The 13,245-nt window shown below is 45.9% G+C and overlaps 1 protein-coding gene across 3 annotated transcripts in view; it reads left to right on the top strand.

The window, feature by feature from the left end:
* Positions 1 to 13,245, top strand: part of SMC1 (structural maintenance of chromosomes 1) — a 146,370-nt gene that overhangs the window by 125,102 nt on the left and 8,023 nt on the right. For all 3 annotated transcript variants that reach the window (XM_077629591.1, XM_077629592.1, XM_077629593.1), the window contains one exon: positions 9,104 to 9,451. In XM_077629591.1, the coding sequence (XP_077485717.1) occupies positions 9,104 to 9,451 (348 nt within the window). The remainder of the gene's footprint in view (positions 1 to 9,103; positions 9,452 to 13,245) is intronic.

Below are 13,245 nucleotides of genomic sequence, written 5' to 3' on the forward strand. Positions count from 1 at the left end.
AATGTGCCTCTAACGATCACCAGTCTGATGTATGTGACGCAGCCCTGTGCTGTGCAAACTGTGAAGGAGAACATGCTGCATACTCCAGGGCGTGTCCGTCCTGGAAGAAAGAAAAAGAAATTATCACCATAAAGACCAAAGAAAACATTTCTTTTAAAGAAGCGAGAAGGCGTTTTGCGCTTACAAACACATTCTCCTTCACAGCAAAACAAAACTTCGCTGATGTGGTGCGCAGGGGCGTAGCACCGCACAGCACTCCGGCACCTGCCAAGGCCGCTCCCACCGAGCCTATGGCAGTGCCATCCACGCCCCAGGCAGGGTCAGCGAAAGCTGCCCTGTCACTGCCAAAGCAGGGACCGCCGGTCCATGGGTCGGCATCCCGCAGGACCTCCCCCCGTCGGGAGAGGCCTGAAACTAACACAACCGCGGCTGCGCGGTCCTCCAGCACCTCTGTTGAGGTGATGGATACAACACCCACTCCGCCTCCATTACAGCGGCGGAACAGCTCTGTTGAGCGAAAAAAAGACAGGCCCCTCATAACGGGCCCACCACATAAGTAAATCTCCTTTCATTTTCTTTTAAAAACACAAGCATGGCTTTTTTAATTCAATGGAATTGCAGAGGACTTATGCGGAATTATAGTGATATAACACATATTTTAGGGTCAATGTTACCCATAGTTTTATGTCTTCAGGAGACTAGTCTTGGTCCACAACATGTGCACATCCTGAAACATTATCAAACTTTTAGACGCGATCGCGAGCAGGCAAATCGACTCTCAGGAGGCGTCGCAATTGTCGTCCAAAGCGGCGTCCCTGCTCGAGAAATAAAGCTCAATACAAAACTAGAGGCGGTTGCAGTCAGCATCGTCAGCTATAAAACACTAACAATCTGTTCCGTATACATTCCTCCACATTTTACATTAACAGTCCATGATCTAGAAGAATTGATAGATGAACTTCCAGAGCCATATCTGGTAGTTGGGGATTTTAACGCTCACTCCCCTTTTTGGGGAAGCGAGCGCTGCGACTCTAGGGGGCAAACAATCGAAGATTTTATCCTCTCAAATAACATCTGTCTTTTAAATACAGGAAAAGCAACTTATTGTTGCCCAAGCTCGGCAAAAATGAGCTTTCTCGATTTAGCTTTCGCATCACCATCGCTTTTTACCGATTTTAAATGGGATGTTTTAAATGACCCTCTGGGAAGTGATCACCTACCTATTATCATCAGCCTCTCATCGTCTACTGCAGTCATCCCCACAAGACCACGGCGCTGGAAACTTCACCTCGCCGACTGGTCACTTTTTACAGAAAGTGCCACTCTAGATAAAGAATTTTCTGAAGACCTCAGCATAGATGAAATTAATGACAGGTTTACTACATGCATAATATCTGCTGCAACACTCGCTATACCACAAACAACAGGACTCGTACAGAAGAAACACAAAGTATGGTGGACACAAGAATGTACATTTGCAAAAAAACAGCAAAATAAAGCATGGGGCACCCTGCGTCGGTACCCCACTGCAGAGAACTTACTCACCTTTAAGAGGGCCAAGGCGAGAGCGCGGTACGTGCGCAGGAATGCTGAGAAAACCTCCTGGCAGAAATATGTGTCCTCTATAAATAGTTCAATACCATCAAAGAAAATGTGGGACAAAGTCCGTAAATTCACTGGTGACCGTACTTCCTTCACACTTCCACTTTTGACAACACCCGGTACACAAACATCGTTGGAAGAACAGGCCAATTTATTGGGCGAGCACTTTGCTGAAGTCTCAAGGTCATCCCACTACACAAACACATTCCAGAAACACAAAGCTATAGCTGAAAAACAAAAACTTCCATTCGGAACAGGCATGCAGGAAGACTACAACCAGCCCAATACGCTCCAGGAATTAAATAGTGTATTATCTTCCGGTAAAAAGACAGCACCAGGCCCAGACAATGTGCATTACAATATGCTTGCCCATCTCTCTGATACAGCCGTACAGGCACTGTTAAAATTCTTCAATAAAATATGGATGACTGGCAGAATACCTGAGGAGTGGAAGAAACCAGTAATAGTACCTTTTCTGAAACCCGGAAATCACCAACAAGTCCTGACAATTACAGACCAATAGCCCTCACCAGCTGCATTGCTAAATCTTTTGAAAGTGTAATAAACATTAGACTCACCTTTGTACTCGAATCTCGGCAACTATTAGATGTTCATCAATGTGGATTCAGAAAAGCATGCTCAACCACCGATCACCTTGTCCGCCTAGAGAACACCATACGGGAGGCGTTCATCCACAAGCAGCAGTGTATTGGGGTGTTCTTCGACATGGAGAAGGCATACGATACCACGTGGAAGTTCGGCATCCTCCGCGACCTAGCAGAGCTAGGTATCCGAGGCAGGATGCTGAACTGCTTGAACGACTTCCTGGCTAACCGCACATTTAGGGTCCGCCTAGGAACAACTCTCTCCATGACTTTCACCCAAGAGAATGGCGTACCCCAAGGTTGCATTCTAAGCACGACACTCTTCGTAGTAAAAATGAATTCGTTAGCCAAAGTAATACCCAAGTCCATAATGTATTCGGTTTATGTAGATGACCTACAGATAGCATGCACTTCCTCCAGCATATCGTCCTGCGAGATACAAATACAAATCACACTAAATAAACTAGCTGCTTGGGCAGAGATAAATGGGTTCAAGTTCTCTCCTCAAAAAACAGTAGCTGTTCTGTTCTCATTGCGACGAGGCCTACAATTCAATCCCAACCTATACTTGAATCAAGCCACACTACCAATTAAACCAGAACATAAATTTTTAGGACTCACTTTTGACAAGAAACTCACATTTCTACCACACATTAACAACCTTAAAAAGAAAGCATCCCAAGCCCTGAATGTATTAAAGGTGCTCTCGCGAAAACGGTGGGGGTCCGATAGAACATGCCTATTACACATCTATTGCTCTCTGGTACGCTCCAAGCTGGACTATGGGTGCATAGTATACGGTTCAGCAAGAGCATCCTACTTGAAAAGACTGGACCCTGTTCATAATCTTGGTCTGCGACTATCAACTGGAGCATATAGAACATCCCCGGTAAACAGTCTTTACATTGAAGCTAATGAGCCTGCACTAGAGGATAGAAGAGTCACACTGACATGCGCATACGTCCTAAAAACCCGTACTCTTCCTAAACATCTCTGCCATCCCATTGTTACCAAGTGCCCATCCAAAAGATTATTTAACAATAAGCCACAATCCATCCGGCCACTAATAATGCGCTTTGAATATAAATGTGAAGAGTTAGGAGTACTGGATGCCCTGCCGAATATTGCACAAAAATATGAAAATTTACCACCATGGTACAGCCTGCCTTCAGTGTGCGACTTCACACTGACACACTTACATAAAAAGGAAATGCCACATCAGCTCATACTACAAGAATTCTTTGAACTGCAAGAAAAAATATGACACCTTCACTGAATTTTACACTGATGGGTCAAAAACAGAAAGTCATGTTGGAAGTGCAGTAATTCAAGACAAAAATGAAAAAATGATACGACTGCCACAGTATGCATCGGTTTTTACTGCCGAGAGTTATGCAGTCTTTGTAGCCGTAGACCAAATAGTAAAAGAAAACATTAAAAATAGCGTCATTTACACCGATTCACTGAGTATGCTCAAAGCGCTGCACTGTAGAAACGCCGCTGAACCCATTATAGGAAACATCATACATAACATAATTAAAATAAAAAAACAAAATCATAACATTATATTCTGCTGGGTGCCCAGCCATGTTGGAATTGTAGGTAATGAGAGAGCAGATGCATGCGCAGCACAAGCTCGAATTGATCAAATAAAACAAGATAACATACCACACAGGGATTTTTTGAAATTAGTGCACAGTAAACTCAGAATTAAGTGGCAGGCTGCATGGGAAGAACAGGCAAACAACAAACTGCATTCTATAAAACCCGTTTTAGGAGAATGGAAATCATGTAGACATCAAGAACGTTTTACTGAAGTTATTTTATGTCGGCTACGCATTGGGCACACACACCTTACACACAACTTTTTACTGACAAAACAAGACAAACCTCTCTGCGAAATGTGCGGCGATGTACTCACTGTAAACCACATTTTAATTTCATGTAGAAAACTGGAACAACTGAGAAAAAAATATTTTACGACACTCTACAATGAATACATCCCATTGCACCCCAAGTTGCTTTTAGGTGATCAAGCACTGGTTGATCTTTCAAGTATTTTTAAGTTTCTTAATGAAGCCAATGTTTTAAACAAACTCTAGATATAAAAAAGTGTAACATTTAACAAAAACCTAACCTTGTGTTTGGCGCATCATAGCCATAGTTGCTTTTGCGCCATTAAAATAATATAACTAACTAACTAACAAAGTGCAGGCGTTACAGATCTAGGAGGTCATGGAGGTAGTTCACAATTTGGAACTCCAGAGGTGCCGTGACATGCCTGGTCTTCTGTATCTCGCGTATGGTCGCATCATTCGTCGCGCAACAACTACAGCTATCACAGCATGGCTACTGCAGCCTTCAGTATCGGCGCTAACAAAGTGCAGGCGTTACAGATCTAAGAGGTCATGGAGGTAGTTCACAATTTGGAACTCCAGAGGTGTTGTGACATGCCTGGTTTTCTGTCTCACAGATGGGCGCGTCATTTGTCGCGCAACAACTAAAGCTATCACAGCATGGCTACTGCAGCCTACAGGATTACCGCTAACAATGTACAGGCGTGTACAGATCTGGGAAGTCATTGAGGTAGTTCTCAATTTGGAACCCCAGAGGTGTTGTGACGTGCCTGGTTTTCTGTGTCTCACAGATGGGCGCGTCATTTGTCACGCAACAACTAAAACTATCACAGCATGGCTACTGCAGCCTTCAGGATTACCGCTAACAAAGTACAGGCGTGTACAGATCTAGGAAGTCATGGAGGTAGTTCTCAATTTAGAGCACCAGAGATGCTGCGACATGCTTGTTTTGCTCTATCTCATTGAAAGTCACGTCATTCCTTGCTTAACAGCTAAAGCTATCACAGCATGCTCCTGCAGCTCTCAGGGTTGGTGCTAACAAAGTACAGGCGTGTACAGATCTAAGAAGTCATGGAGGTAGTACTCAATTTTGAGCACCGGAGATGCTGCGACATGCTTGTTTTGCTCTATCTCACCGACAGTCACGTCATTCCTTGCTCAACAGCTAAAGCTATCACAGCATGCTCCTGCAGCCCTCAGGATTGGTGCTAACAAAGTACAGGCGTGTACAGATCTAGGAAGTCATGAGGTAGTTCACAATTTGAAGCTCCGGAGGTGTTGTGATATGCCTGGTTTTCTGTGTCTCACAGATGGGCGCGTGATTTGTTGTGCAACAACTAAAGCTATCACAGCATAGCTACTGCAGCCTTCAGGATTACCGCTAACAAAGTACAGGCGTGTACAGATCTAGGAAGTCATGGAGGTAGTTCTCAATTTTGAGCACCGGAGATGCTGCGACATGCTTGTTTTGCTCTATCTCACTTACAGTCACGTCATTCATTGCACAACAGCTGAAGCTATCACAGCATGCTCCTGCAGCCCTCAGGATTGGTGCTAACAAAGTACAGGCGTGTACAGATCTAGGAAGTCTTGGAGGTAGTTCTCAATTTTGAGCACCGGAGATGCTGCGACATGTTTGTTTTGCTCTATCTCACCGACAGTTGCGTCATTCTTTGCTCAACAGCTAAAGCTATCACAGCATGCTCCTGCAGCCCTCAGGATTGGTGCTAACAAAGTACAGGCGTGTACAAATCTAGCAAGTCATGGAGGTAGTTCTCAATTTTGAGCACCGGAGATGCTGCGACAGGCTTGTTTTGCTCTATCTCACCGACAGTCACGTCATTCCTTGCTCAACAGCTAAAGCTATCACAGCATGCTGCTGCAGCCCTCAGGATTAGTGCTAACAAAGTACAGCAGTGTATAGATCTAGGAAGTCATGGAGGTAGTTCTCAATTTTGAGCACCGGAGATGCTGCGACATGCTTGTTTTGCTCTATCTCACCGACAGTCACGACATTCCTTGCTCAACAGCTAAAGCTATTACGGCATGCTGCTGCAGCCCTCAGGATTACCACTAACAAAGTACAGGCGTGTACAGATCTAGGAAGTCATGGAGGTAGTTCTCAATTTTGAGCACCGGAGATGCTGCGACATGTTTGTTTTGCTCTATCTCACCGACAGTCGCGTCATTCCTTGCTCAACAGCTAAAGCTATCACAGCATGGCTACTGCAGCCTTCAGGATTACCACTAACAAAGTACAGGCGTGTACAGATCTAGGAAGTCATGGAGGTAGTTCTCAATTTTGAGCACCGGAGATGCTGCGACATGCTTGTTTTGCTCTATCTCACCGACAGTCACGTCATTCCTTGCTCAACAGCTAAAGCTATCACAGCATGGCTACTGCAGCCTTCAGGATTACCGCTAACAATGTACAGGCGTGTACAGATCTAGGAAGTCATGGAGGTAGTTCTCAATTTTGAGCACCGGAGATGCTGCGACATGCTTGTTTTGCTCTATCTCACCGACAGTCACGTCATTCCTTGCTCAACAGCTGAAGCTATCACACCATGCTCCTGCAGCCCTCAGGATTGGTGCTAACAAAGTACAGGCATGTACAGATCTAGGAAGTCATGGAGGTAGTTCTCAATTTTGAGCACCAGAGATGCTGCGACATGCTTGTTTTGCTCTATCTCACCGACAGTCACGTCATTTCTTGCTCAACAGCTAAAGCTATCACAGCATGCTCCTGCAGCCCTCAGGATTGGTGCTAACAAAGTACAGGCATGTACAGATTTAGGAGCTCATGGATGTAGTTCCCAGTTTGGAGAATCAGAGATGCTGCGACGTGCCTGTTTTTCTGTATGTCACCGATGGTTGCATCATTCGTCTCTCAACAACTAAAGCTATCACAGCATGTCCACTGCAGCCTTCAGGATCGACGATAACAAAGTACAGGCATGTGCAGATCTAGGAGGTCATGGATGTAGTTCCTGATTTGGAGCGCCAGGGATGCTGCAACATGCCTGTTTTTCTGCATCTCATCGCTGGTTGCGTCATTTGTCTCTCAACAACTAAAGCTATTGCAACATGGCTACTGCAGCTTTCAGGATCAGCGCTAACAAAATGAAGGCGTGTACACATCTAGGAGGTCATGGAGGTAGTTCTCAGTGTGGAGCGCCGGGATACTGCTACATGCCTGTTTTTCTGTACCTTATTCGCCTGAAGTAAAAATCTAACCTGGTCGCAACACTTTCACCATGTAACAAATTCGGCTAATCAAGTTTTAGGGTACCTGCGCCATAACCTTGCCTTAGCACTGCGTTCCATAAAATTGCTTGCTTGCTTAACATTTGTACGGTCAAAATTGGAGTTTTCATGCTCCGCCTATGATCCTAACTTTGCTTACCTGATTGACACGCTCGAATAAGTCCAGAATCACACTGCAAGATTCGTTTGTTCTAATTTTTCATACCACACTAGCGTTTCCGCACTAAAGTTTCAGCTTAAACTCCCCACATTGGCCTGTCGTCGCAAGATCGCCCGTCTTTTTTTATATCATAAATTTTTCCATACCTTTAATCACGAAGTTATTCCTATCACACGCACTCATCGTATTTCCCGTAATTGTCACCCTAATGCCGTCTACACTGTGAAAGCCCGCACCGAAACATATCACGTCTTTTTTTCCTGAAAACAGCCCGAGACTGGAATGACCTTACATCCAAAGTGGCAACCATCATCAACTACAGCAGGTTCAAAACCGCCCTCAAACATCATCTGTATTCATGCTAATTGTCTTCTCAGCCCATCCCTCATGTAATGTCTCTCGTGGACCTTTGAGGAACAAATAAATAAATAAATGAGATGCCAAACATTCGAATCAGATCGATTATTTGACATTATTGAATATTCGCACATTTCGTACTTGAGATGTGTTGAAAAGGCAGGCTGCCACTATGCTGATCACTTTACTGTGGCCGGTAGTGCTGGTATCTGGAATAAATGCCGCCAGTCTTATTTTTCGTCTTTAATTAAAGGCACAGGGAAGGTAGACAGGATGGAATGGAATGCCTCTCACTGCTGCTTTATTTGGTTGCAGTACACTCAAAGGACACCATAATGCTTCAGGTTTGATATGATAACGAATGGGTGAAATAGTTGTACAAAGATATGGATGTGTTGCTGACGCCCATGCTTCGTTTCTTTGTGATAAAAAGAATGCTTCAATTTTCTAGCTTTGGTATTTTTGCCTTTTGAGTGAATTCATGCACAAGAAAAACATGGCTCTCAAAAGCATAATGGGCAGGACGTTGTGCTTTGGCAAATTTGGGCCCTCATTAACTTGCTTTGCATTTCTTTCGCACGTAATGCAGCGCCCGGTTTGCCCTATATAGGAGCGGCCACACAAAAGGGGAATTTTATGCACGACCCCTTCGGCGTACATAGTAATGGTCGCCCATGCTTTGCCCAAGCACATAAGGTCACGCTCCTTTGAGTGATGTTTTGCTGGTGCACAAATTCTGTCAAGCTAAAATACCAAAGATAGGGAATTAATTGAAGCATTTTTTATCGGAAAGACAGGAAGCGTGCGTCAGCGACACATCCATATCTTTGTAGAAGGCTAAGAGCAACTATTTCACCCGTTCGTTATCATATCAAACCTGAAGCATGATGAAAGCGTTGTTTGAATGTACTGCCTCCAAATAAAGCAGTTGTGAGCGGTGCTTCGTCCCGTCTACCCTCCTTGTGTTCGTAAGTGTTTCACGCCTTTAACCAAACATGAACAACTACGAACTACAACCAGACGTGCTTTTCAGTCTTATTTTACTGGTAGTATTTCTTAAACCATCTTTGTGTGCTCTGAACTAATAAAACCTATGCATGCTCGGTCAGCATAGCCAGTGTGTGCTGCCTATGTGTCCTCCATTTGCAGACTGACATGAATTGTTGGGCCTTGTTGATCAGCAGTGCCCTGACATGAATTGTCGGGCCTTGTTTCTCATCAGTGCCCCATTCTGTATCTATGGGGATTTATTGCAGACTTGACGGTGTCAAGGAACGGCTGAAGGAGACGGACACGGAGTTTGAGAATGCCCGCAAGCGTGCCAAGAAGGCCAAGCTGGCATTTGAGAAGGTCAAGCGGGAGCGCCACCGCAAGTTCACAGCCTGCTTCGACCAGGTGTCCAACCGCATTGATGAGATCTACAAGGCGCTGACCAACAATGCTAGTGCGCAGGCCTTCCTGGGGCCTGAGAACCCTGAGGAGCCCTACCTGGAAGGGCTCAACTACAATTGTGTGGCGCCCGGCAAGCGCTTCCAGCCCATGAGCAACCTGTCTGGCGGGGAGAAGACTGTGGCTGCACTCGCGCTGCTCTTCGCCGTGCACAGGTGGATCCATGTTGCAGAGGTCTCTATGTTGTGTTTTACGAGCACGCTGTGTGAGGCTGCTGCTCACCACAGGTGGCAAAAAGTGTCTGTGCGTGGTTTTTCGGGCACACTTGCCAAAGCACCACCACCGCCAGTAGCCAAGCCACATATAGTGAGTGGAACCTCTGATGCAAGGGATTTCTTCTTAAATGGCAGTGCTGACACTATTGGCACATTGCGTATGCCTGGCTTGGACATTTTCCAGTGCACACAGTTGATTTGCCAGAGATCATCTGTGCAGAGTCCGTTTGACCCAAATATGCAAAGAGGCAGTAGTGCGAGAATGGAAAACTGGGCAAGTTGGTATGGGTTCATGCTCAAGCAGTGCAGAAAACAAAGGGAGACTGGAGATGGCACAAGCACTGACTAGCAGCTGGTTATTTTATTCTCGGAAAGAGTATATATAGGCGCTAGACACAGTGAACTACCAAAAAACAGAACATAGGCTAAAACCCAAAAAAAAGCAATTCAGCGCATCCACAACGAAGTCGAGCCATGACATCTTTTCTACGAAATTAGAAGGCTTTCATTTATAGTAGACGCACTCCCCTATCTCCTGGACCACACACAGTTATTAAGAAAGCCTACTGTATTTACACGATTGCAAGTCGGCCTATTTTTCAAAATATGATAATCCGAAGTGGGAGGTTCGACTAAAATCGAAACCAAAGCATCGCACCATAAATAAAGGCGAGACAAATGAGATATCAGGCATGCTACAGCGTGGTTGCATTTTTCCTGCGTGGTTCTGTCGCATCGCTCCTGGTGCTGGCCTTGAGCAGCTGCTATGCCAACGCACAGAACCGGCATCCCCACCCCGTGCCAGGCGGCCCATGGTGGCTGTCGATAAGCAGCAAACCGGCACCAGCCCCACTCCCCACACGTGGCCGCAGATTGCATCTGCTGATAAGCGGCGGTGGCCCAATAATGCATTTGCGTTTTACTCTTAATAGGCGTCGTCCAATTTTTTCTTTCCCTTTCAACTGCGCAAGCGAGCGTCGATAGTTGATGAAGGGCCGCTGTTCCAATCGTGGCGGCACCCCCACTCATAACCACAGCGGTGCCGGGGAGTGTCGGTAGCCGACGGAAGAGCTGATGCCGCTCACGCGTAGTTTCTCTTTGGCTCTGGCGCATTTGACTACTGCCGGCCGCGTTTCATTAGTTTTTAATGTAGTGCTTCGTCATTTGTGCTCCAGGTCCAGTAAGCGACTGGCGCTCATTCATGGCTACATTCAAGATGGCTGTCATTCTTTACGCCGAAGAGACGAACTGCGCGCCAGGCCGCAAGTTCGGCGTTTGCAACGGCTGATGCAGGCATGGCAGCTGCAGCGAGGCAAAATTTTGAGCTGTTCCATGCGATGTCGTGATGTGGCTGTTTGCAAAGTGTGGGATTTCACTGCACGACGATGTTAGAACGACGAGCTGTGGGACCGCAGCAGCGATCACGACGGCGGCGCAAGTGTGGACGAGTAGTCCAGTGACTAGCACATTTTTGTTTTGGAATGTTCCCACGGGCGCTGCCGCGCGCGGCAGCCGATGGCGACTGGCGATAAGCAGAGGCTGCAGGATAGTGCTATCGCGTTCTATTATTAAAGGCCAAGCGTAAACGGCCTCCAAGCTTTTTTTTTTTTCATAAATGTGATGGGGGGAGGTCGACTTAAAGTCGTGTAAATATGGTATCTCCTTATCTACCTTACTGATAGACGGTGAGGCAGCACACTAGTCTGCTCCCTGCCTGATCATATAGGCCTCCACCAGCTCCCTACATATTAATGCACCCTCGTCATTGTCCATGGTGATGCAGCCTAACATCTCAACGGCTGCATGGGGCAAGGAGTAAAATAGATCTTCCACATCCATGCTGAAGGCATACAGGTTCTTTCCCTCTGCTTCGGACAGGAACTTGATAACTTCATGGGAATTCCCAACTACAAATGGATCAGACAGCTTTAGGGAGCACAGATGTAGCTGCAAGTAGCCTGAACCAGTGTGCTGCCAGGTGTCACGTTCTGATACGACTGCCCGAAATGGGATATCAGGCTTATCGGTCTTGGTTGTAAAAAAAACAGGTCCAAAACCATACCTTTGCTGTTGTTGACAGCAGCACCCAGTTCTTCCCGGCTCATCCCTTGCAACATACGCAAGGCTTGTTTTTTGATGTGAGCAGGCTTCAAAGCCGCTTCTTTAGTTTTTTCCCAATGCCTCTTCCGCTTTTGTGGTGAAAACTCTTTCTGGAGCGAGAACAAAGAACCCGTCCTTGTCGGAAAGTAGAGGCCTCAAGCCTTAATTCGCCAAGTACTCTATCATTTTCTTGACTTGTCCCAACGTCTTTTTACCCTTGTTCAAGACAAATTCCACTGACACATAAAGTTGAATGGTGCTAGGGAACGGACACAGGAAGAGACAGAAAGAGTGTCTCTGTGCCTTCCTGTGTCCGTTCCCTTGCGCCATTCAACTTTATGATGAACCAACTAGCCCAACAGCAAGTACTTCCACTGACACCCCTCTGCTAACTGCCTTCGGGTACCACCTGGGAACGCGAGGAAACGTAATGTGCAGCATTAGGATAAATCACAACACAAGGTCACAGGATAAGATTCTGCTGGGTACCGAGCCACGTGGGGATAGAGGGTAATGAGAGAGCACACACATGCGCTTCATGAGCTTGTAGTGGTGAAATCAAGAAAGCCAACATTCTCCATAGAGACTGCATGAAGTGAATGCACACTAAGTTGAAAATTAAATTGTAAGTGGCTTTCAAAAGTGAAATAACAAACTACACTTCGTGAAGCACATCTTAGGAGAATGTAAATCATGCAGGTATCAGGAATGCAGTGGTGCTCCAGCTGCGCCATTCCGATACATTTACATTTTGCTGCGCCAGTCTGCTCCGAAATCTGCAAATTGATCAATATTGCACCACAGGTGTGCCACAAAGAAGACGTGGTCGCAGGAAAGCAGCTATTTTTGTTCAGGCTTTCAGTTGGCAACCTACTAAACCGTTTCCGCAGTTGGCAACCCAGGGCGCTAGTGGGATGGCTCATGGTAGAATTTAGCAGCCAGTACATGGAGGAAGGAAAGAACTTTGGAGAGGCGGTTTAGTCACATTTTTTTGAAGGCGTCTCCCCCTACTTGGCCGCCTTCTCAGCGCGCTTGCGCATGCGCAGTAGGCATTGCAGCAGATGACTCCGCTGCACCTAGTGTTACTATTGGCTGCGCCATCGGCCAGACTCCCAGTAGTCCTTGCGAAAGCGCGTGACTTCTGGCAGATCTTTTTTTTTTTTTGGCGTGCAGCTCGGATAGCGAGGGCCTTTCCCAAGTTTTCCTTCCTCTATGTTCCTGCATCGTGTTGGTTGCATCATGTTGGTAAACCCTGAAGAGGGCCGGTGAAGTATCTTCTGGGTTGAAGAACAAAAGCTTGGAGCAAGTCCAACGAGGTCAAGCTTTGTTGGAACAAGGGAATTTCATCATTGCTGATTTACATCGCGAGCTCGATGAATTTGTAAAAAATTCCAAGAAGCATTGGGATAGTGCCCACATGAAAAAAAATTATGCTTCTACTGAATGTGTCCTTTAGACTTTTAGTGAAGCAGGCTTGGCTGAAATTGTGTGCAGGACAATGCCAGTATTAATGAAATATTTTGTCTTTTTTCTAAACACCTAGCTTTCTTCTGTTTTTTTTTCGTCCTAGCTACACATGGCTGAACATGATCTCGTTAGTAACAAACTCTTCTGGGTGACTTCTTTATTCCGTT

This window comes from Amblyomma americanum, chromosome 7 (genome assembly GCF_052857255.1).
Source record: "Amblyomma americanum isolate KBUSLIRL-KWMA chromosome 7, ASM5285725v1, whole genome shotgun sequence".
In the NCBI taxonomy this organism is placed as follows: Eukaryota; Metazoa; Arthropoda; class Arachnida; order Ixodida; family Ixodidae; genus Amblyomma; species Amblyomma americanum.